At 33.3% G+C, this 25,889-nt stretch overlaps 1 protein-coding gene and 1 long non-coding RNA gene across 2 annotated transcripts in view; one reads left to right on the top strand and one right to left on the bottom strand.

Moving 5' to 3' along the window:
* LOC144967211 (proteasome adapter and scaffold protein ECM29-like) overlaps positions 1–25,889 on the bottom strand; it is a 74,731-nt gene that overhangs the window by 36,353 nt on the left and 12,489 nt on the right. Inside the window, exons 12-22 of the mRNA XM_078904158.1 lie at positions 23,414–23,530; positions 22,034–22,156; positions 10,230–10,333; positions 8,854–8,983; positions 7,926–8,006; positions 6,721–6,916; positions 5,052–5,143; positions 4,424–4,558; positions 4,111–4,181; positions 3,198–3,277; positions 2,409–2,656 (exon numbers count right to left, since the gene is read on the bottom strand). Of these exons, the coding sequence (XP_078760284.1) occupies positions 2,409–2,656; positions 3,198–3,277; positions 4,111–4,181; positions 4,424–4,558; positions 5,052–5,143; positions 6,721–6,916; positions 7,926–8,006; positions 8,854–8,983; positions 10,230–10,333; positions 22,034–22,156; positions 23,414–23,530 (1,377 nt within the window). The remainder of the gene's footprint in view (positions 1–2,408; positions 2,657–3,197; positions 3,278–4,110; positions 4,182–4,423; positions 4,559–5,051; positions 5,144–6,720; positions 6,917–7,925; positions 8,007–8,853; positions 8,984–10,229; positions 10,334–22,033; positions 22,157–23,413; positions 23,531–25,889) is intronic.
* On the top strand, positions 141–1,230 carry LOC144967218 (uncharacterized). The gene is made up of 3 exons (XR_013644340.1): positions 141–361; positions 703–801; positions 1,143–1,230. It is a non-coding gene; the product is annotated as an uncharacterized LOC144967218 (long non-coding RNA).

The following is a 25,889-nucleotide window of genomic DNA, read 5'->3' as shown; positions in this document are numbered from 1 at the left end:
TTTTATAATAGTTAACTTAATTTTATACAATAAAAACTACAAAATATCTAAGAATATTTGATTTTTTACTCCTAAATCACAAGAAATACGAAAGTATTTGTGTCAGTAACTCGCTTCGTCACTCGACTTCCGCCATCTTGTTTTGACAGTCGACTTGTCGTCTCTACTCACGAATTTACTCAAAATAAACTAATTATATACATTTTACAATGACTTATTGTACCGAAAAAGAGGTCTACGATATCTTATATATGGATGAAGACAGTGACGATGAAAATTACGCTGCTGTTCCCGAGAATATGATGCCTGATGGGGACCTGCCCTACTCACCAAATCTGGACTCGAATGACGAACCTGACGAGTAAGTATTTTTCTCAACTTTTCACAATTACATCCTCTGACATCATGTTCAAGTCAAAAAACGCACATCCTCTTGAACCCTGATCTTTCTTTTATCAGTTTCTATTAAGTTATTATTTATTTTTTCACTTTTCACCTCATTTACGAAGCATAGAAATTGGGCAAGTGGTTAGCTGAAAATGTAAACAAACATGGCTGACAATAGAAGTAGAGAGCCATGTATTTCAACAAGGAGTGAGACAACTTTATTTTTATTTCTGACTTTTAGAAATGAAGATTGTGATGTTTTGTGAGAGCAGCTTTTAATAGAATTTTGTTCTTTTTTATTTCTTTTTAACGCAGTGAGACCCAAATCCAAGTACAAGATGAGGATTAGGAAGATGTCACTCGTATCCCTGGTGTTGCAAGTATGAGTACAAGTAAAAGGAGTCATTATGAAAGGTGAGCAGGAATCATATTATTATACTCTATTCAGATGCACTTTGGAAGTATGACATTCTAGAAATTATCATTAGTTTATAAATTGCTTCAAATGGTTGGTATGAAGCAATGTTTTAGTATGTGGCTCACAAATAGTGAAGGTAAGAATTTCATGGGTTCACAGGGAACATGAGAATGACAAACAGTTGATATACTGAATTTTGTTACTTTTGTGTATGGACTGAGTCAAACTGTCAATATATTGTTTATTTGGTTTACCTTTGACTTATTAAAATTGTTTTTGCAATTCTAATTCTTTTTTTTTTTCTTTTTTTCTTTTTGAAAAATTCATCTCATTTCAGTTCTCAAATTCCATCTCATGAGATTCCTGGCCCTTCCAAACCCAAGAAAGTGCGCCTTGATCCTGGTCCCACAACCCTTGTCCCACCTTTTTGGCCTGAACTTGTCCCTGGTCTATTGTATGCCGGATGTGTTGAAGTTTGAGTTTGTAATTTATTTATTTTTTGTGGAAGATTGCCATATGGTTTTCAAAATTTACAGTGACTTTTCTCAAAAAATGCAAATATTATTCTTCTGATTTATATAATCAAATGCCTTTACAAGTGCAGTTTTGTGAAATAAATATGTCACTTGTGAGTGAATTACTATTCTGGAATTCATTTAATCAGTCAATATCACTCATTTGAAGTAAAGCAGACCAATTTGAAATTGAAACTGTCATTTTTTGTGATATTTTTTGTTCACATATATATATGACTCATATTACGTAAATATTGAACTAATATGTAATATTTGTAATCAGCTGTATGATTTCAAGTGTTATGGTCATTATTTTCCTCAACCATAAAAGAAATATGACATTATGGACAAACACAAAGGCTGTTAAGTTATTTTATGTCAAATAATGCTGGATTATGCCCCTTTTTTCCAGAAAAATTGCTTGTCTCTAAGACCCTCTCAAATACTCATTTTCAGGAAATTTGCAATGAATTGTGTAAATAATCTGCAAAATATGTTGTTTGTTTGGAAAATAAATGATATTTGATTATATTTCATAACCTGAATTTTTTTCCCTCTTAGTGATTGAGAAATGTGTTGTTTTTGTGATAATTTTTTGAGACCCTACCCCAGCACATAAATCTGATTTATGTCTCGGAGAGGGTTTCAATTGTGGTATAGACATGTCACTGTGATAGTATGATCATTGGCAAGTACAATGATATATAACTTTACATGGTTGTGGGCCAGTAGAATGGGTTAATGGACATTTTAAATAGCACTACCCAGACATTTTTCACTCTAGCTTTAAAATAATGGAACGTTTGAGAGATAAAGAAATAAATCATTTTAAAAACCAAATTAGATGTCAATTTTGTTCTGCCAAGGGATCAGACTGATATGATTCTGCATTTACAACTCCCAATCTGAGCCCAAATTTTGCTTTGCTTGTGTCAGGTGAGTTCATTCAGTCCAAAAATTGGACTTCTGGAGGCCATCTTTATTGATTAAATTGTGCTGTATTCCCCACTATTGCTGATGTTTGACAGGGAAGAAAAGGTATGATTAAATGCTCTCTTATTCCCTGATAAAAATCTCAAATAACTTACTTTGTTATCCTCATTCGTTGTCTTCACCATTGCAATCAATTTTTCAATGATCCACAACTTAGTGACTACAGGAACCTCCATTATAACTTCCCCTGTTGTTGTGGTGACCTTTTCCGTAGGTTCTGCTGTCTCACCATCTTTCATCTCTTCCCCGTTTTCAATTGGGAGTGGAGCATTTCTTCCAATTTCCCCAAGAGCCATGCATGTTCTAGATCTTATACTTGCACTAGCAGCGCGTAGCATTGAGGCTGCATGATTTATTAAAATGTATAAATAATTAAAGAAAAGAGAAATATAAAATTGAGCTAAAGGATGTTGTTCCTAATCATTACAACAGAGAATTCAATGAACAAACCAATGATGTTAAAATTTATCGTCCATGACCATGCAAATGTCACTTAGCTGAACAAGACTGCAACTTGATTTTGGCAGAGCACTTTTTTCAACAAAAACTTATAACATCTTTTTTAGGGAGAGTATAGAATTCCAGTATCAATAATTTTCTTCTTTATCATTAAAAAATGTATAGAGCCTTAGAGTGGCAATGTAGAAAAAGAGAACAGATATAAAAGGTTATGATATGGATGTATAAAAGTGCTGGAGTTCAATTTTTTAACAGTCAGAACTGTGTAAGCTTTTAATTACTTTAATTACATGACAAAATCAGTCAATATTCAAATTGTATGTAATAAAGCATGTGACCAACTAGCATTTTGTTAATAGTCTGGAAATATTACAGCAGATATATCTACCAGACTCCTTTTACTTTTCAAAATGTAATAAACTTACCTAATTTTTTCACTATTTTGGATATTTGATCCCTTTCCCCCTGATTTTCCACAGTCTCCATAGCTGAATGACTCTGAATTCTAAGCATTGAAATTTTAAAAAAAAAAACAAATAAATAAACAAAATAAGACCACTATACTGTTTTGTTGGGTTTTTTTTGTTTTTTTTTAACAAGCATGTAAATCTAATATCTGTTTTAAAAAAAAATAAAAATGGAGATATTATCTGTCAAAAGAATGATATGATTCCTGATTGCAATAATGGAATGTTGAAGCGGTGCCATGAGTTGAACTACTTTTTATCGTCTAAGCTTCAGTAAAAACCTTGTAAGCAACATTGAAGTGAATTACAGAAATAAGGAAGGCTCGATAAGTTGAGAGTTTGTTGAAATGATGCCAAAGGTCAAAGATGCAATGGAAGTGTTATTGAACATCATTTTTTAAATTGTATCTCATACATTTAGAATTTGATTCTACCAATAAACAGAAAAAGAAAATCTGACTCGAGACACAAATTAAATTGAATTTGAATATGGATTATAGTAATTTAATAGCTGACCTAAAAATGAACTATATTTGTAAGCATTTCCTTACAAATTCAATGTAAGAAGACAAAATATATTGTTTTAAAACACATTTATACTCTAATACCATGTCTTTTTTGCACTATATTAATCATATATAAGACGTGAATTTTGTAAGCCAAATGAAGAAGAAAAAAAATGCCCAAAAAACCTCTATGATAACTACTTTATGAATCAAATCCAATTATTCTATTTCTATACTCAGTTTTATAATATCTATACTATATATTGCTGGTCATGCAGAGCATTTACTGACCTCCATACCATACTTACCGGAGACTACAACCCATTATTTTAAGATATTAATGGCATAAATAATAAAATAGTAACCTTTCAGATCGTAAATGAAGTCCAATCATGAAGCCTACGGTGAGAAGAGCCCCGAGTGCAAATTCCAGATTCTGGAGGAAAATATATAAGGTGATATAATGAAAGTCAAGAGATCTTTGCCAAAAAAAAAATAAAAATATAAAACTACTATCAAAAACCCTCATAATATAAAAAGTAAGCGTTTGGGTCATTACAAATTTCTATTTAATTTTGATTTCTTTTTGTCATTACATAATATTTATAAATAATTATTATGAAATTAACTCATCAAAAATCATTTTTTAAAATCTGTACATATTTGAAAGCTGCTTACTTTGTTTTCCCCTGGCTTTTGCAATTGTGCCAGTTCCTCATAAAATTCAGACTTTGAACTTGAATGGAAAGTTATAATTGCATACAGCTCAGATGCATACAATTTGATTTCATCTTTAGTGCTGCTGAGAAGTTTCTGAAGAAAACATATATCTAAATAATATCAGACAGTTTGTGTGAAGATCATAGATTCTTACCAGGAAAACAAGTAAAATTTGACAGTTAATGCGATAATAAAGCACAATGAGAATGTCATAATACCAAAAAAAAAAGGAATCATTTAGTTATATAAATATACCAGAGCTGACATTTTTTTTTTTGGTCATCAGATAAAAAAAGATTTAATTTAACAATAATAAATCAAATCAAGGTCAGAAAAAAATTAGCTAAAAAAAAACACGTTTGAAATGCAAGGAAGATAAAAATTATCTTCAAAACTCATAAAAACGTTGTTTTTGATTATTTATAACAATCTGTTGTTTTAATTTCTCTTGTTATAACTTAAAACAAATCAGTAAATTAGCCCATCTTATGAAAAAAAAATACATATAGGAATACCTAAAAGCATGTGGTAGAAAAAAACATCGATTAAATTTATATATTTCTATAAGCTCCAAGGAAGATTCTACCTTAATCCAATCTTTGTGAGGTTTGAAAAAGTCTGTGAGAACATCTGGCACCATGGCAACAATTTCCAATAGGCAGTACATGGTTTCAGCATCTTCACAAAGATGGAGATTTGAAAACAAATAAATATTTAAATCTGACCAGATATAAAGCAATGATCACTCACCATGCTCTTTAACACGGTTCTTACCGACTACAAGAAAATCATCATATTCCAGGTTTGTTATGTTCAACATAAAATTTGAAGAAAAATCTCTGTTATAGCTAAGAGAACTAAATGCTGTTCTGTGACCTCGTCTTGCCGATCAAATTGTGTTTAATATGTACTACTTGCTTTTGATTTTGAGCTTGAAAAATTAATTTTTTTCTGTTGGGTAGGTTTGGCATTTGGGAAAAAAAAATAATCTGAAAATGGTTTGTAAGGAGAGAGTATAACTGATTCACTTCTAGCATCAAACAATATTTGATATAATTAATATATTATTGAATCTGCTATTGAGAAAAATGAGACAATTTCTTTTTTTTTAAATAATAAATAAATAAATAAAAAACTATAAAAAAAAACAAGAAATGTTATTTCTGATCATTTCAACTTTACAATTCATTTTTCAGGATCTGCTTAACTCTGGTAGAAAACTAGATTGAGGACATTAGTCACATTCAAAATAAATAATCGTTACAAGATAGCATTCATCGATTGGATAGCATTATTTACACTGTCTGCTTTTTATGAAAACTGAATATTTCTTTTTCATTTTCACTTTCACCTTTGTTTGAAGTGCGATTAAGTCAATAGTTCACTTATTCCAACGAACTCAATAATAAGTAGCATTGGTAAAATACAAATGACGTGGAATGAAAACAACATATAATTAGATTGATAGAATGAAGTAAAAACTGATCACCACTCCAAAAAAAAAAAAAAAAAAAGCCCACACACACACACAAAAGCAAACATTGATAAATAGTCAACTGCTCATGTTTTAATAGGTTTTCAATTATTGCAATATTCTAGTTGGGTTTTCAAAAGGGTGGCAAAAATTGCAACTGTCTATTTAACACAACAAAAATTTGGAACAAAATCTGGAAACAAGCCATGGCTCTGACGACTTACTCATCGAACCATCAGTATTTTTGTACCAAAATAAGCTTAAATGGTCTTCGTTCTTAGATCACTAAGGACTTTTATATCAAGAACAGCTTCCATGGTTTTCGTTCTTAAAATCACTTAGGCACACAAGCCATCACAGTTGGTCTCATCAAAGATTCCCAATAACCAAATTGTTTCTTATCTTCCTTTTTTTGTTGTTGACATTAATCTACAAAGTCACATTCTCAGACATGTTTTTGTTTTCATTACTGGTTTAAATGGCTTTAGTCCCAATTTTATGAAATAAATTTTGCACATTATATTGGTGTTATCTTTGATTGTAATTTAAACTTTGACAGTCAATTTGTCAATTTAGGGATATCACTCTAAGGTTTCACATTCCATGGTTTGACTTAAATATACAGTGAGTTCTTTTACGTCATCAGGCTTAAAAAAACCCAAGTTTATCTTCTTTTGACTTGTATAGAATAAACAGTTCCTTCTTTAACAGAACACTGGCCTATCCCAAGATTTAAATTTAAAAAACCTAAGCCAAATATCTATACTCTCTGTTCACCTACTTGGATTGACAGTGAGCAATTCTTGTAACATCTCCACATATTTGTGCATTGGGTTGCTGACGGACCCAGACCGTTGTGTAAGAACTGTCCTGACGTGACTGGCCACAGTTGGGGCCTGGTCAGGCAGAGACTCCAAATCCCAATCTACTGGCAAACCACTCGTTTGGGCGAGGCACATACGCAAAAAGATCACAATCTGAGGGATTAAAGTTATTGTGTTGTCATTTAGATTTCAAGGGACAAAAAGGTTAATTAAATACATGAGTGAATATTCATGCACATTTTAATAGCCTATTCCCACAACTACAACATTTCTAATTCGTTTCATAATATTTAATTCATGTCCTCAGCAGGTTTTATAGAACCAAAGTTCAATTTCACAGAGTATTGGTCACCCTTAGGTGACTAGCACTCTTGTATTACCCATCATTGTTTATTTCCAGGTACCAATTACATTTGAGTCATACCTAACAAACTGTAATGAAGTGATAGATTTTATATATTTCTCACCAATGATTCTGAATGAGATTTAAACCTGTAGACAGTTTGGGTTTTTATACTGAAATCTCATTCGTTGATAAGTGAGAGTAAAAACTGTATTCATCTCTTCATCAATAAAATGAGAAAATCTTAGATTGTCAAAAACGGGTAAATAAAATTTTTTTTTTTTTAAATTGAGCTTTATATAGCGCAATATCCACTAAATGTGATCCAAGCGCTTTACAAAGGATCCCTGGTCAACAGCAACATTTAACATGTAGAACAAGACATGCGCCTGTTAGGCATATTACAATTTTGAGGACAAAGACACCGCTGTTAACGGCCAGGTACGCATTTTACACCTGAGTATGGTGAGAGAATGTGAGTAAAGAGCCTTTTCCAAGGACAATTATGTGCCGAGCGCCATGCTCGAACCCAGGACCTTCCGATCCAAAAGCGAGTGTCATACCACTAGACCACATAGCCGCATAATGAAGAATTGTCTGATTTATGGACAGATGAGGTATAAATAGTGACATAAGAAAAATATTACAAAAAGACAGGATTAAATTACACATTCAAAACACTGCTAATTGTCAATGTTTGGAAAATCATCCTGATCTTTGAGTATTAAGCAGCAGTATTTTGAATGACAGTTTATAAAGAGAGAAAAAAAAAAGAACATTTATTCAACTATGACATGAAGCAAAAACATATAAGCAAACCTCAGCATATGTGATAGGGTTGAATGGTAGCGCTATGTTCCCAGCCATGTGCCTATACTTGGATTCTCTCCTTAGTCTTCCCTTGAAAAGATAAAATACAAACAAAGCAACTGGTTATTTTTTATTTTTACCAAGTATATTAGTCAACTTTCTTTTCCATCAACACGAGAGCATATTTTTCAAGTTTTAGTTTTGTCTATTTGAAGAAGTTCGCAACACTTTGAGGTCATATTCTGCCTTGAAAAAGTGAAATGATACATAACACACTGAATATTTAGTTTTAAAGTCCATTTGTGCCTTCAATACGATTGGCTGACGAGCATTTTAGAAAATGTCAGCAAAAGGGGACTAAATCTAGGAAAAATTGATATAAAAAACCCACAGCAATATTACTGTCTGACAAGCCATTCAAAGTATGCAACAGATGTAAAGGTGGGATCCGGTTCAATACCAGAGGCACCCTGATAGTTCCAAACACGCACAAGAACACACTGGTGCAGCAATTTAATTTATGGAAAAATTACAATCATCTATTCCCCCCACCTTTCCCTTTAAATAATAATAATAATGTAATTTATTTATATAGCACCTGCACACAAAATACATTTGCTCACATTTGACTGCTACCCTCTTAGCAAATGATCGTAGCTAGTGCCTGGGCAATAATCGCCTTGTCAAGGACCAAAAAAACAGAGAAAGAGGACAACAGGATTACTCCTTCAGTAGCAACAATCAATCACAAACTCACTAGTTTGAACATGAAAAAAGCTTAAATGATTTTAACACAACTTGATAATAGTTTATTTAGCTCTTGGATCATTATATTCATATCCATCTAGACCCTGCCAATTCCAATCTAAAAGAATATTTATAGCTGCTTGAAAATTGAAATTGAAATCAAAGATAGTAGCAAGCATGTATAAGACACCTTCTCAGAGACATAGTCAATAACATCAACAAAATTCGGCATCACAATCTTTTCCTTTGTATTTGTGAACAATCGTCTTGTCTGCACTCCTCTCAATGCCTTGACTGATTCAGACTTTATGTCGTCCTTACTGCAAATATAATCAAAAATAACATTTATTTATAATGCAGCGCATTCCTAAAATGGCAATAAAAGGAAAGAAAGTAGAAAATAATAAAAGAAAAGGATTTTCTATTTACTGACTAGGTAAGTGTTTTGAATGAATCAATTTATTTAATCTCCGACGACATAAAAGTTTTTCAATTTAAAATATTAAACCCAATCACTCCAAAAAATCAATACAATGCGACTCAAAACAAAACAAACTTTGAAAATTGACAAGAAAAAAATTATTTCCAATGCTGCTCCAGCATATATAACAAAACTTTTTTAAAAATCCATAAACAAATTAATTAGGGCTTCATAGGCAAAGAATGAAACCTGAACAAAACATTTTGATAAGTAATATTTGACATTTTCCTGTTTGAAATCTCAAACATAATAAGGTCATAAATGGTGGTCAGTCTGACAATTCATGAAACCCATCGAACACCAAACTTCTCATTTTAAGCTTAAACGAAGAACAAGAATGTTTTTTATCAAACTGAATTCTCTAGAAAATACATTCCTATTATCTGATTCTAGTTCTGACCTATTTGTTTATGAGAAGATACTGTCATCGATGAGAGTTAAGATTGATAATCTAGCAACATAATTTAAATTAATAAAGTCTGTTTGATGGTGTGTACTTTATTAGTTCGAAACAAAAATGAATATTATAGCAGTTCTTTTTTTTTAAAGCAGTGAAGAAAAAGTATTTGCAATCTATTTTTGTTTCAGGCGTACTTGCATGCACCATCTCATGGCATATTTACATTTGCCATTTCACCCATATTGTAAGAATGCTACCTCAAAAATAGAAACCCTGAGACACTCCATGAATGAAGAGCTGAAAGAGGCCAGCCAAACCTGCAGCAACATCAACATCCAAGCAGCCATCAGACCGATATGGAAGTCTTTGGTAGATGCTAGATGACTTCGACACCCAGTGGCTCAACGAGGATTAAGTAAGCATTTCAAAAATAATGCAGGACAATTGACCTGTACTGTAGAAAATGGAGATAGCCAGCTCAACAAAGGAATATACAGTACTACTAGCACAGACCAGTGCTGAATAAATAAAACAAATATCTCTTTATATTTTACCCTTGACTCAGCCATCCTAGAATACTGGGGAGACCAAAATAAATCAGGAGATCCTTTGGTCACACACATCTCTTAATATTTATCATTATCTTTTCAAAGTCTCTATTTTCCAAAGTTTTTCTAATACTCACACATCTCCAGCTCCAAGCATGAGAATATATCTGGATGGAATATGGTCACTAGAGAAAACAGTCGCAGCATATTGGACAGACACAAACCTGACCTGAGACTCATCCTGAGGTAAATAGATTAATTAAGAGTCATGCAGTGATGTTTCATTATTTGTTCGAGGGTTTCAAATATATTGAGTGAAAACCTTAATAAACAGAGTGGTCTTTTGGCGCTGGCTTCCGGCGACAACAGACGTGTTGTGAATGTTTACCTATTTTCTACACATATTTTTATTCATTTATCATTCAATCGTCGGAATTTAAGCCTAATTTTTATTCAAAATGGATGTGAAGTATATATTGTTCCTGATTTTTATATTTATTAGTATATTTATAAGCATAAATGGTGTTTTAGCCTGTGATTTTGCTGCCAAAATAAGCCTATCGATAACTTATACTCCAGAGACTCTCCGATCCCTCCAACCCGTGTCACCCCCACCACCCACTATTGACACATCGTTTATTAAAGTAAGAAAGAGGGGGAGAAAAGGAGGAATAAAAACAAAATTTAACAGACGGCCTTTTCGTCCATTTTTACCCTGTGTAGTGACAGGTAATGTAAGATCACTGAAAAATAAAATTGATGAACTGTTTTCACTGTGTCGTTTTAATAGTGACTATCGTCAAGCCTCCATAATAGCGTTAACAGAGACTTGGCTATCTCCTCACATACCATCATCATGTTTTAATATTGAACAATATTCACTATTTCGAGGAGATCGGACTAATGTAAATAAACGAACTGGGGGTGGGGTGTGCACATTTATTAACAACAAATGGTGCCACCCCAATAATTGTCAGATAAAGAAAATGTATTGTGACGATTATATTGAATTTATTACTGTTTCGTCACGACCATATTATCTACCCCGGGAATATACTCATGTCATCATCATCAACGTCTACATTCCACCATCATCAGACAACACCACAGCGAAAAATATTTTGAGGAAAGAAATACAGGACATTCAAATTAAGTCACCCGATGCCGTATTGATGGTCACTGGCGATTTTAACCAATGTAACGATTTTACTCTCCCGGGACTTCATCAATACGTGGACTGCGAGACAAGGGACAAAAAAACATTAGATTTATTCCTGTGTAATATTAAAAATAGTTATAAATGTTTACCCCGTGCCCCATTAGGTTTATCTGACCACTGCATGCTCTTGCTACTCCCCACCTACCGCCCTGTTTTTAAACGTGTAAAACCAGTAAAGAAAAGTGTACAGATCTGGAACGGAAGTGTGTGTGAAGATTTGCGTGGTTGTTTTGAATGCACTGACTGGAATGTTTTTATCGAATCATGTGATAGTGTGGATGAGCTGAATGACTGTGTGAGTGAGTATTTAAAATTCTGTGAACAGCTAGTGTCTTGTAAAAAAGAAATAAAATATTATCCTAACAACAAGCCTTGGATAACAAAAGATCTGAAACTTTTATTGAACCAAAAGAAAACTCTCTATACTAGTGGAAACAAAAAAGATCTGAAAACAAAACAAAAAGAGATAAAGAGGGTAATATCTAGTTGTAGAGATAAGTACAAAAATAAAATTGAAAAATGCTTTTCTTCTGGGGATATACGGGACACGTGGCGGGGGCTTAAAACTGCTGTTAACTATAATCCAAAGCCCACGATTATATCAGAAGATATCGAAATTGAAACTTTAAATAAATTTTATTCACGTTTCGACACAGCCAACAAATTTGATATTGAAAATGAAAAACATAAATTAGACAGGGCTTTGGAAGATGAAATGACTATTGAGGTCAGTGAAGAGGAAACAAGATTCGTATTTTCGAAACTAAACGAGAGGAAGGCTGCTGGGCCGGATGGATTGAAAGGAAAACTATTAAAAGAATGTGCCCACCAGCTTTCCCCCATTTATACACATATTTTTAACTGGTCCCTCCAATGCGTTTCGATCCCTGAAATTTGGAAAACTTCAAAAATTATTCCTGTTCCAAAAAAAGAAAAACTTGAAACTATGAACGATCTCAGACCTGTTGCACTGACTTCAATAGTCATGAAATCTTTAGAAAAACTTGTTCTTGTTAAAATTAGGAATCAGTTTTGTCTATTGAAGAAGTTAAAGGTGTCGCAACACTTTGAGGGTATATTCTGCCTTGTACCAATCACTACTAAACATGATGCGTACCGAATATGTACATCAACACACCTGAATATTTAGGTCTTTAAAGTCCCTTTGTGCCTTAAATACGATTGGCTGACGAGCATTTTAGAAAATCGTCAGCAAAAGGACTAAATATAGGAAAAATTGATATAAAAAACCCACAGGCAATATTACTGTCTGACAAGCCATTCAAAGTATGCAAAGATGTAAAGGTGGATCCGGTTCAATACCAGAGGCACCCTGTAGTTCCAAAACACGCACAAGAAAACACTTGTGCAGCTATTTAATTTATGGAAAAATTACAATCATTATTCCCCCACCTTTCCTTTAAATAATAATAATAATGTAATTATATTTATATCGCACCTGCCACACAAATACATTGCTCACATTTGACTGCTACCCTTCTTTGCAAAATGATCGTAGCTAGTGCTGTGGCATTAATCGCCTTGTCAAGGGACCAAAAAAACAGAGAAAGAGGACAACAGGATTACTCCTTCAGTAGCAACAATCAATCACAAACTCACTAGTTTGAACATGAAAAAAGCTTAAATGATTTTAACACAACTTGATAATAGTTTATTTAGCTCTTGGATCATTATATTCATATCCATCTAGACCCTGCCAATTCCAATCTAAAGAATATTTATAGCTGCTTGAAAATTGAAATTGAAATCAAAGATAGTAGCAAGCATGTATAAGACACCTTCTCAGAGACATAGTCAATAACATCAACAAATTTCGGCATCACAATCTTTTCCTTTGTATTTGTGAACAATCGTCTTGTCTGCACTCCTTCAATGCCTTGACTGATTCAGACTTTATGTCGTCCTTACTGCAAATATAATCAAAAATAACATTTATTTTATAATGCAGCGCATTCCTAAAATGGCAATAAAAGGAAAGAAAGTAGAAAATAATAAAAGAAAAGGATTTTCTTATTTACTGACTAGGTAAGTGTTTTGAATGAATCAATTTATTTAATCTCCGACGACATAAAAGTTTTTCAATTTAAAATATTAAACCCAATCACTCCAAAAAAATCAATACAATGCGACTCAAAACAAAACAAACTTTGAAAAATTGACAAGAAAAAAATTATTTCCAATGCTGCTCCAGCATATATAACAAAACTTTTTTAAAAATCCATAAACAAATTAATTAGGGCTTCATAGGCAAAGAATGAAACCTGAACAAAACATTTTGATAAGTAATATTTGACATTTTCCTGTTTGAAATCTCAAACATAATAAGGTCATAAATGGTGGTCAGTCTGACAATTCATGAAACCCATCGAACACCAAACTTCTCATTTTAAGCTTAAACGAAGAACAAGAATGTTTTTTATCAAACTGAATTCTCTAGAAAATACATTCCTATTATCTGATTCTAGTTCTGACCTATTTGTTTATGAGAAGATACTGTCATCGATGAGAGTTAAGATTGATAATCTAGCAACATAATTTAAATTAATAAAGTCTGTTTGATGGTGTGTACTTTATTAGTTCGAAACAAAAATGAATATTATAGCAGTTCTTTTTTTTTAAAGCAGTGAAGAAAAAGTATTTGCAATCTATTTTTGTTTCAGGCGTACTTGCATGCACCATCTCATGGCATATTTACATTTGCCATTTCACCCATATTGTAAGAATGCTACCTCAAAAATAGAAACCCTGAGACACTCCATGAATGAAGAGCTGAAAGAGGCCAGCCAAACCTGCAGCAACATCAACATCCAAGCAGCCATCAGACCGATATGGAAGTCTTTGGTAGATGCTAGATGACTTCGACACCCAGTGGCTCAACGAGGATTAAGTAAGCATTTCAAAAATAATGCAGGACAATTGACCTGTACTGTAGAAAATGGAGATAGCCAGCTCAACAAAGGAATATACAGTACTACTAGCACAGACCAGTGCTGAATAAATAAAACAAATATCTCTTTATATTTTACCCTTGACTCAGCCATCCTAGAATACTGGGGAGACCAAAATAAATCAGGAGATCCTTTGGTCACACACATCTCTTAATATTTATCATTATCTTTTCAAAGTCTCTATTTTCCAAAGTTTTTCTAATACTCACACATCTCCAGCTCCAAGCATGAGAATATATCTGGATGGAATATGGTCACTAGAGAAAACAGTCGCAGCATATTGGACAGACACAAACCTGACTGAGACTCATCCTGAGGTAAATAGATTAATTAAGAGTCATGCAGTGATGTTTCATTATTTGTTCGAGGGTTTCAAATATATTGAGTGAAAACCTTAATAAACAGAGTGGTCTTTTGGCGCTGGCTTCCGGCGACAACAGACGTGTTGTGAATGTTTACCTATTTTCTACACATATTTTTATTCATTTATCATTCAATCGTCGGAATTTAAGCCTAATTTTTATTCAAAATGGATGTGAAGTATATATTGTTCCTGATTTTTATATTTATTAGTATATTTATAAGCATAAATGGTGTTTTAGCCTGTGATTTTGCTGCCAAAATAAGCCTATCGATAACTTATACTCCAGAGACTCTCCGATCCCTCCAACCCGTGTCACCCCCACCACCCACTATTGACACATCGTTTATTAAAGTAAGAAAGAGGGGGAGAAAAGGAGGAATAAAAACAAAATTTAACAGACGGCCTTTTCGTCCATTTTTACCCTGTGTAGTGACAGGTAATGTAAGATCACTGAAAAATAAAATTGATGAACTGTTTTCACTGTGTCGTTTTAATAGTGACTATCGTCAAGCCTCCATAATAGCGTTAACAGAGACTTGGCTATCTCCTCACATACCATCATCATGTTTTAATATTGAACAATATTCACTATTTCGAGGAGATCGGACTAATGTAAATAAACGAACTGGGGTGGGGTGTGCACATTTATTAACAACAAATGGTGCCACCCCAATAATTGTCAGATAAAGAAAATGTATTGTGACGATTATATTGAATTTATTACTGTTTCGTCACGACCATATTATCTACCCCGGGAATATACTCATGTCATCATCATCACGTCTACATTCCACCATCATCAGACAACACCACAGCGAAAAATATTTTGAGGAAAGAAATACAGGACATTCAAATTAAGTCACCCGATGCCGTATTGATGGTCACTGGCGATTTTAACCAATGTAACGATTTTACTCTCCCGGGACTTCATCAATACGTGGACTGCGAGACAAGGGACAAAAAAACATTAGATTTATTCTGTGTAATATTAAAAATAGTTATAAATGTTTACCCCGTGCCCCATTAGGTTTATCTGACCACTGCATGCTCTTGCTACTCCCCACCTACCGCCCTGTTTTTAAACGTGTAAAACCAGTAAAGAAAAGTGTACAGATCTGGAACGGAAGTGTGTGTGAAGATTTGCGTGGTTGTTTTGAATGCACTGACTGGAATGTTTTTATCGAATCATGTGATAGTGTGGATGAGCTGAATGACTGTGTGAGTGAGTATTTAAAATTTCTGTGAACAGCTAGTGTCTTGTAAAAAAGAAATAAAATATTATCCTAACAACAAGCCTTGGATAACAAAAGATCTGAAACTTTTATTGAACCAAAAGAAAACTCTCTATACTAGTGGAAACAAAAAAAGATCTGAAAAACAAAACAAAAAGAGATAAAGAGGGTAATATCTAGTTGTAGAGATAAGTACAAAAATAAAATTGAAAAATGCTTTTCTTCTGGGGATATACGGGACACGTGGCGGGGGCTTAAAACTGCTGTTAACTATAATCCAAAGCCCACGATTATATCAGAAGATATCGAAATTGAAACTTTAAATAAATTTTATTCACGTTTCGACACAGCCAACAAATTTGATATTGAAAATGAAAAACATAAATTAGACAGGGCTTTGGAAGATGAAATGACTATTGAGGTCAGTGAAGAGGAAACAAGATTCGTATTTTCGAAACTAAACGAGAGGAAGGCTGCTGGGCCGGATGGATTGAAAGGAAAACTATTAAAAGAATGTGCCCACCAGCTTTCCCCCATTTATACACATATTTTTAACTGGTCCCTCCAATGCGTTTCGATCCCTGAAATTTGGAAAACTTCAAAAATTATTCCTGTTCCAAAAAAGAAAAACTTGAAACTATGAACGATCTCAGACCTGTTGCACTGACTTCAATAGTCATGAAATCTTTAGAAAACTTGTTCTTGTTAAAATTAGGAATCAGTTTATGCCATCTAGACCTGCCAATTCCTATCTAAAAGAATATTTATAGCTGCTTGAAAATTGAAAATTGAAATCAACGATATAGCAAGCATGTATAAGACACCTTCTCAGAGACATAGTCAATAAACATCAACAAAAATTCGGCCCATCACACATCCTTTTACCTTTGTATTTGTGAACATCGTCTTGTCTGCACTCCTCTAATGCCTTGACTGATTCAGACTTTATGTTCGTCCTTATGCAATATAATCAAAAAATACATTTATTTATAATGCAGCGCATTCCTAAAATGGCAATAAACAGGAAGAAAGTAGAAAATAATAAAAGATAAGGAAAGATTTTCTATTACTGACTAGGTTTAGTGTTTTGAATGAATCAATTTATTTAAATCTCCGACGGACATAAATGTTTTTCAATTTAAATATTAAACCCAAATCACTACCAAAAAAATCAATAACAATGCGGACTCAAAACAAACAAACTTGAAAATTGACAAAGGAAAAAAAATTATTTCAATGCTTGCTCCCAGCATATATAACAAAAAATTTTTTAAATCCATAAACAAATTATTAGGGCTTCATAGGCAAAGAATGAAACCTGAACAAAACATTTTTATAAGTAATATTTGAATTTACCTGTTTGAAATCTCAAAACATAATTAAGGTCAAAATGGTGGTCAGTCTGACAATTCTTGAAACCCATCGAACACAAATGCTCATTTTAAGCTTAAACGAAGAACAAGAATGTTTTTTTATCAAAACTGAATTCTCTAGAAAATACATTCCTATTATCTGATTCTAGTTCTGACGATTTGTTTATGAGAAGGATACTGTCATCGATGAGAGTTAAGATTGATATATTAGCAATCTATTTTTGTTTCAGGCGTACTTGCATGCACCATCTCATGGCATATTTACATTTGCCATTTCACCCATATTGTAAGAATGCTACCTCAAAAATAGAAACCCTGAGACACTCCATGAATGAAGAGCTGAAAGAGGCCAGCCAAACCTGCAGCAACATCAACATCCAAGCAGCCATCAGACCGATATGGAAGTCTTTGGTAGATGCTAGATGACTTCGACACCCAGTGGCTCAACGAGGATTAAGTAAGCATTTCAAAAATAATGCAGGACAATTGACCTGTACTGTAGAAAATGGAGATAGCCAGCTCAACAAAGGAATATACAGTACTACTAGCACAGACCAGTGCTGAATAAATAAAACAAATATCTCTTTATATTTTACCCTTGACTCAGCCATCCTAGAATACTGGGGAGACCAAAATAAATCAGGAGATCCTTTGGTCACACACATCTCTTAATATTTATCATTATCTTTTCAAAGTCTCTATTTTCCAAAGTTTTTCTAATACTCACACATCTCCAGCTCCAAGCATGAGAATATATCTGGATGGAATATGGTCACTAGAGAAAACAGTCGCAGCATATTGGACAGACACAAACCTGACCTGAGACTCATCCTGAGGTAAATAGATTAATTAAGAGTCATGCAGTGATGTTTCATTATTTGTTCGAGGGTTTCAAATATATTGAGTGAAAACCTTAATAAACAGAGTGGTCTTTTGGCGCTGGCTTCCGGCGACAACAGACGTGTTGTGAATGTTTACCTATTTTCTACACATATTTTTATTCATTTATCATTCAATCGTCGGAATTTAAGCCTAATTTTTATTCAAAATGGATGTGAAGTATATATTGTTCCTGATTTTTATATTTATTAGTATATTTATAAGCATAAATGGTGTTTTAGCCTGTGATTTTGCTGCCAAAATAAGCCTATCGATAACTTATACTCCAAGAACTCTCCGATCCCTCCAACCCGTGTCACCCCCACCACCCACTATTGACACATCGTTTATTAAAGTAAGAAAGAGGGGGAGAAAAGGAGGAATAAAAACAAAATTTAACAGACGGCCTTTTCGTCCATTTTTACCCTGTGTAGTGACAGGTAATGTAAGATCACTGAAAAATAAAATTGATGAACTGTTTTCACTGTGTCGTTTTAATAGTGACTATCGTCAAGCCTCCATAATAGCGTTAACAGAGACTTGGCTATCTCCTCACATACCATCATCATGTTTTAATATTGAACAATATTCACTATTTCGAGGAGATCGGACTAATGTAAATAAACGAACTGGGGGTGGGGTGTGCACATTTATTAACAACAAATGGTGCCACCCCAATAATTGTCAGATAAAGAAAATGTATTGTGACGATTATATTGAATTTATTACTGTTTCGTCACGACCATATTATCTACCCCGGGAATATACTCATGTCATCATCATCAACGTCTACATTCCACCATCATCAGACAACACCACAGCGAAAAATATTTTGAGGAAAGAAATACAGGACATTCAAATTAAGTCACCCGATGCCGTATTGATGGTCACTGGCGATTTTAACCAATGTAACGATTTTACTCTCCCGGGACTTCATCAATACGTGGACTGCGAGACAAGGGACAAAAAAACATTAGATTTATTCCTGTGTAATATTAAAAATAGTTATAAATGTTTACCCCGTGCCCCATTAGGTTTATCTGACCACTGCATGCTCTTGCTACTCCCCACCTACCGCCCTGTTTTTAAACGTGTAAAACCAGTAAAGAAAAGTGTACAGATCTGGAACGGAAGTGTGTGTGAAGATTTGCGTGGTTGTTTTGAATGCACTGACTGGAATGTTTTTATCGAATCATGTGATAGTGTGGATGAGCTGAATGACTGTGTGAGTGAGTATTTAAAATTCTGTGAACAGCTAGTGTCTTGTAAAAAAGAAATAAAATATTATCCTAACAACAAGCCTTGGATAACAAAAGATCTGAAACTTTTATTGAACCAAAAGAAAACTCTCTATACTAGTGGAAACAAAAAAGATCTGAAAACAAAACAAAAAGAGATAAAGAGGGTAATATCTAGTTGTAGAGATAAGTACAAAAATAAAATTGAAAAATGCTTTTCTTCTGGGGATATACGGGACACGTGGCGGGGGCTTAAAACTGCTGTTAACTATAATCCAAAGCCCACGATTATATCAGAAGATATCGAAATTGAAACTTTAAATAAATTTTATTCACGTTTCGACACAGCCAACAAATTTGATATTGAAAATGAAAAACATAAATTAGACAGGGCTTTGGAAGATGAAATGACTATTGAGGTCAGTGAAGAGGAAACAAGATTCGTATTTTCGAAACTAAACGAGAGGAAGGCTGCTGGGCCGGATGGATTGAAAGGAAAACTATTAAAAGAATGTGCCCACCAGCTTTCCCCCATTTATACACATATTTTTAACTGGTCCCTCCAATGCGTTTCGATCCCTGAAATTTGGAAAACTTCAAAAATTATTCCTGTTCCAAAAAAGAAAAACTTGAAACTATGAACGATCTCAGACCTGTTGCACTGACTTCAATAGTCATGAAATCTTTAGAAAAACTTGTTCTTGTTAAAATTAGGAATCAGTTTATGCCATTGAGTGATAGTCATCAATTTGCTTACAAACCAGGACGTGGCGTAGAGGATGCCATTTTGCTGTTTACAAACAACATCTACAGGCATCTAGATCACGCTAGGAGCTATTGCAGATTGCTTTTTGCAGATTTTTCTTCAGCGTTCAATACAATGCAACCTCAGTTGGTTGTTCAAAAATTGACTAGTCTGAATTTAAACAAGTATATAATTGCTTGGGTGCTCGAATTTCTTACGGAGAGAGCACAATATGTTCAATTAGGACAAAACAAATCTTCCTGTATAACTACTAATACTGGTGCTCCTCAGGGTTGTGTATTGTCCCCAGTATTATTCACAATATACACGAATGACTGTAGAAGTCAAAACCTGAGTGTACCTTTAATAAAGTTTGCAGATGACACCGCTCTTCAAGGCCTCATAACAAATGGCAACGAAGTGGCTTATAGGCAAGAAATTGATAGATTTGTGTCTTGGTGTGATGCCCACCACCTAGAGCTTAACATAAGCAAGACAAAGGAGCTAGTGATTGACTTTAGGAGAGTGAAGGAACCGATAGAACCGTTAAAATTAAAGGACCAATTCGTCCAGCGAGTTCCTCACTACAAATACCTTGGTGTAACGATTGATGACAGGCTCAAGTGGGATGAACACTTGAAAATAATTAGGCATAAGATGTGCAGACGTACATATTTTTTATCAAAACTCTCTCAGTTTAGAATAGATAAAACCCTCTGCACATTATTTTATAGAGCAGTAATCGAAAGTGTTTTGTCATTTTGTATAACAGCTTGGGGAGGCAATTGCTTAGCAGTGGAAAGGAACAAAATAAATTCAAATATTAAAAAATCCATTAAACGCTATATAAATGATGTTGACGATGTAGATCTTTTATACGAGAAATTTTGTATTAATAAAATAACTAAAATATTAAATGACCAGTATCATCCACTAAGACCATCAATTATTATGTCAGAAAGAAGTGGTCGCCCTTTCTCTATTTCAACGAAAACAGAGAGACACCGAAAATCTTTTCTGCCGTCCAGTATTAGGCTTTATAACAACAAGCAATAATCATTTTATATAATTCTTTCTCATTTTTACTTTTTTAAAATATAAATATTAATTTATTAATTTATTTGTTTTGCAATCTTTTCAATTTTCAATTTATAGTGACAGTTTTAACTATTTTACAGTGTTGAAATTATTTATATTATAAAGCGCAGCTCTGGTTATAGAGCTGCTCCTTTTTTATATATATATATACATCCTATTTCCATTGTATTTTTATCTTATGTGTAAATTATAACACGTCTGTACAAAAAATTTCCTTTTTGGGATGCAATAAAGTATTATTATTATTATTATTATTATTATTATTATTATTATTATTATTTTAAAAAGACATATTTCTAATGGCTAACATTAATAAAACACACTTCAAATATCTTATTATGCGAAGGTTAAAATTGTATAATTTTTTTTCTACACATACCCAGCCCTTCTTTTAATCAACAATGACGGGCCAGTTGCATTATTTAAAAGTATGATGGGGAAACATAGTTTGCTAGTATCTTATCCAATGCGTGGAAACAACTGTCACTGTTCACTTCATTCAACAAAGACTGGTTCCATTAACCAGAAGGATTTATAAGACTTCTTAAAACTGTAATTTTTAATCCAAAGTTTAACTTAATGCCTTCATAACCACAACAGTGCAATTACGAAATTCGTCAAGCAAACAATTATTTTATTGTCTCCAAATATCTAAGTCTGATATTTTAATTATGCTATAAGCAATTTGCGTTTTTCATTTTATTTATCCATTTCTTTTTAACAATAAGTACCACTTATCCTTTGCTTATCCATCATAAACAAGGCCGAAATCCTATGCTTATAACAACGTCTATTTTAGTCTAAATCCAGATGGAACAAATTACCTTGTCAATATTTTGCAGCAGTAGAGCTTCCATAAGTTTTTTGTTGGTTTCATCCAAAGTACGAAAAGCTTCAGACATCATGGCCATGGCTTCCTGCACAGCAAGGCGAGTGTCACCTTCTTCCTGCATGAAAGACAGATAAAGATCATCAATATAGTCCCAGCCGGTTTATTGGGATAATTCAGTTCCCAACAAATCAGCCCAATTAAGCGGCGGCCATGCAATTGAGCAAATATGCTACTCATAATGGTTGCATAAGTAAGAAACGGATTAAGAATGCATTGTTTACTCATTGCCTCAATGAAAAAACAAATCATTTGGTGGTGACAACCTTGCACAAAGCAATCTCTCATTACCAATTGCACCAATTGTCAGTTTACCTGCAAACCTAGCACCATGGCCATGAATGTGATGATGGCAGTCGATGACACTGACAAGGGATAAGTGTAAATTCTATTGTTCACATCTCTGTGATGACTACGAAGAACGGTTCATTTACACATCTGATTGGCTGTTGTGATAGACACTAACAGGGGATACAGGTAAATTCTATTGTTCACATCTCTGTGATGACTACGAAGAACGGTTCATTTACACATCTGATTGGCTGTTGTGATAGACACTAACTGTTGTGATAGACACTAACAGGGGATACAAGTAAATTCTATTGTTCACATCTCTGTGATGACGATGAAGAATGGTCCACTTACACATCTTATTGGCTGTTGTGGTAGACACTAACAGGGGACACAGATAAATTCTATTGTTCACACTTTTGTAATGAATGGTAAGACAACACAACTGGTTGACTGTCCCCTTAGACTAATTTGCATTTTATGAACCATCGGGTTAAATGATTGAAGACAACAAAAAAGCTCTTTTATGGGGATGGCCATTGTCAAATTTTGTACCCATTAACCAGTTGGGAATTGAAAGGGTGAAACTTTTTATATAGAATAAATTCAGTTAAGGAATCGTCCCAATAAAGCGGATCCTCAATGCCAATACTGTATAATGAATAATGTCATGGTCTAAATCTAGCCCTGTCATTTGAATTTAAAATTCTGATATTAGAAGGGAGAGTGGCTTTGTAGTCTTAAACTTTGGAGCTGAGAGATGTATACCAAATAAGACAATAAGTGTCGATATTTTTTTTTCAAATATTGTTTCTTTTCTTTTCTTTTCTTCTCCTTCCCTTTTTTTTTAGTATTAAGGAGCATGTAAAAAAACCCAAAAAAACAAGCCAACAAAACAATCTGACAGATCAATCACAATATGAGCACCAAAACATTTATATCTAATTTGGTTTTCTATACTTTCAAAATATAAATACATAAGTTGAGAATAAAATGTAGTCTTTACTAAATAGATTTTACTTACATTACACATGGCATCAAAAAATTTCTGAACCACTGATATGTCTTTGGTAACTCGGTGGGGTGAGCGTTTGCCTATTTTACCAACAGCGACATATGCCAGACTTCTGAGTTTGTCATCCTGAAAGAAAATTGAACAAAGAATATCTGAAAACATTAAACACGCATTTCTTTAAGTTGACATCTATAGATGTCATATTTTGTCAAATTAAATGTTCAATTTTTTAAATTGTTACAGAATATTTTTTTCTATCATAAAACCCGACATAATCTATATATTTATCTTCAAGAAAATACTCTCATAAATATGAAATTTTTACCTTTCACATCAAACTTTGTTCCTGATATTCTCTAGAAAAGTGCTGAAAATCGTTTGTTACGAGCTATAATTCAATATACATATGTTAATACAATGGTTTTGCACTAACAATAAACAATTAGGTAAGAGCAGATCATTCTTTTCATCTCTATATGAAAATTGCTATCATTCTTCTTTTCATATCTCCTCTTAAAACCAAAATATAATTTGATACATCTTATAAATTTTAAAGCTAGTCACTTGTCAACCTGTCACAGATAAGGAGAAAATATATATTGCATTCTGGACTATAAAGACGATTAAAAGCGTCATATTGTCACAAGGAGATCACCCTTCCAAATGATACAAATGATACCGATATATTCATTCCTAAAGTTAGCAAAATAAATTTTCAGTTCTGAATTACAGCACATTATCTTGTAAAGTCTTTATTACAATTTATACCCATGGACTATATCCACAAAGAAAATGGATTGCATTGTCAGATTTTCTCAAATTTTACAGAATCTAGTGCTGATTTTGGGTTTGTTTGTTTTATAATTGAAGACTTCACAAAGTCAAGGACCATTTAAAGGGAATTGTGGATTAGATACTTATACTCTCCCATTTCACGAAGTTTATCTATAAATCTGGAAATGTCAAAACATGGTAGAATGTCAATAGTTATAAAAAAGTTATTAAATTACAATAAATCAATAAACAAAGTATGGCAGGTATCCATGCATACTCTAACCTCTAAAGTACAGGATGTAGCATGTAGCCACAAGTTAGCAAACTCAAGCCACGAGTTATCAACATCCCATGTTAAGTCATACATGTGACGATCGCATCCACTAATTTTCTAAAGTGTATTTATTATATTTAAAGCTGATAACAGAATTCTTAATGCAATGATACAATTGTCATTCTCCTCATATGCAAACATTTAATCATAAGTCTTTTAATTGAAGTTGAAAAATTTTGAGGGTTTCTTTTTTTTTCTGTTCGAGCTTTCAACAGCTTTATCAACACTTGCCACATTACAGCCAAGAAGAAAGCATAATGAGAGCCAGCGGTAAAAGAGAAAAAGTAACAGAAAAAGCACTACCAACTTCTGTTGATATTATCATTTATCCTTATTTTTCTACATGAAAATCGTAATCATTAGACTGTTGCAAAATTTTTTTTTGTTTTTCACACATAAACACAATTCTTGTCTTTTTGCATTCAAGTTCAGCTCTTATATTTTGCAATATTCACAAAATGTGTTATACAGAGACAGTGCTGTTACCAGTCAAGTACTCATTCTACACTTGAGTACGAAAAGAGAATTTTAGTAAATAGCTTTTTCCAAGGAATCAATCTAATTCTGTCCACAGTGGGACTCAAACCAGGGACCTAGAGGTCCCAAGGCGAGTATCACACCAAGAGATCACAAAACCGAACAACTAATAAATATGCATAAACATAATTATCAACAAAAAATACCTCAAAGTAACATTAAAATACAAGAGTATCAAAATATTGTAAATTACAGCATCCTAATCATTTTCAGTTGAAGTATTCATTTTTCTGCTGAAATTTATTCATGGTGATCAACTGTCAACAAGAAAAAAAAATAAAGAAAGAAATAGATAAAAATATTTTTAGAATGAATAAAGTTGATAAATTTGATAACTTGTCACATCATCATTTCCAGGCAGGGAAAAGAAAAACAGATAAATAAATATAATTCTGGAATTGGCCAAAATAAACTGTGTTGTTAAGAGGGAGAGGAAGAAGGAGGAGGGGAAATAAATGAAGGTCAGCAACTGTAGCCCCTGGGGATTCACTTCATTTCAAAACAAAATATTTGGTGGGGCATTTCTCTCCGCTGGGCTCCTAATTCGAAGAAAACTCATGTCGCAACAGTGCAACAGTGAGCTTGAAGGTCTAAAAAGGTCAGCAATTTTTGGGAATGGGTACAAGATTGAGGGATAAAAAATATCAAATCAACAAGACGGGCTAAAATCCTACAAAGATAATTTTATCAATATTGTTCATAATTTTGCAGGTTTCTATTTTGTGCTAATAGAGCACACTTTAATCAATCATTCCTTTGGCAGTTTATTCCAATGTTTTTTATCATTAATAATGACCTTATAATAATACTACTACCAATAATAATAATAATAATAATAAT

The sequence above is a fragment of the Berghia stephanieae genome, chromosome 1 (assembly GCF_034508935.2).
Source record: "Berghia stephanieae isolate SIO BIC M18660-M18661 chromosome 1, UCSD_Bste_1.3, whole genome shotgun sequence".
NCBI lineage: Eukaryota > Metazoa > Mollusca > Gastropoda > Nudibranchia > Aeolidiidae > Berghia > Berghia stephanieae.
The sequence above is the reverse complement of the archived record's forward strand: the minus strand, read 5'-3'. Positions and strand labels throughout refer to the sequence as shown.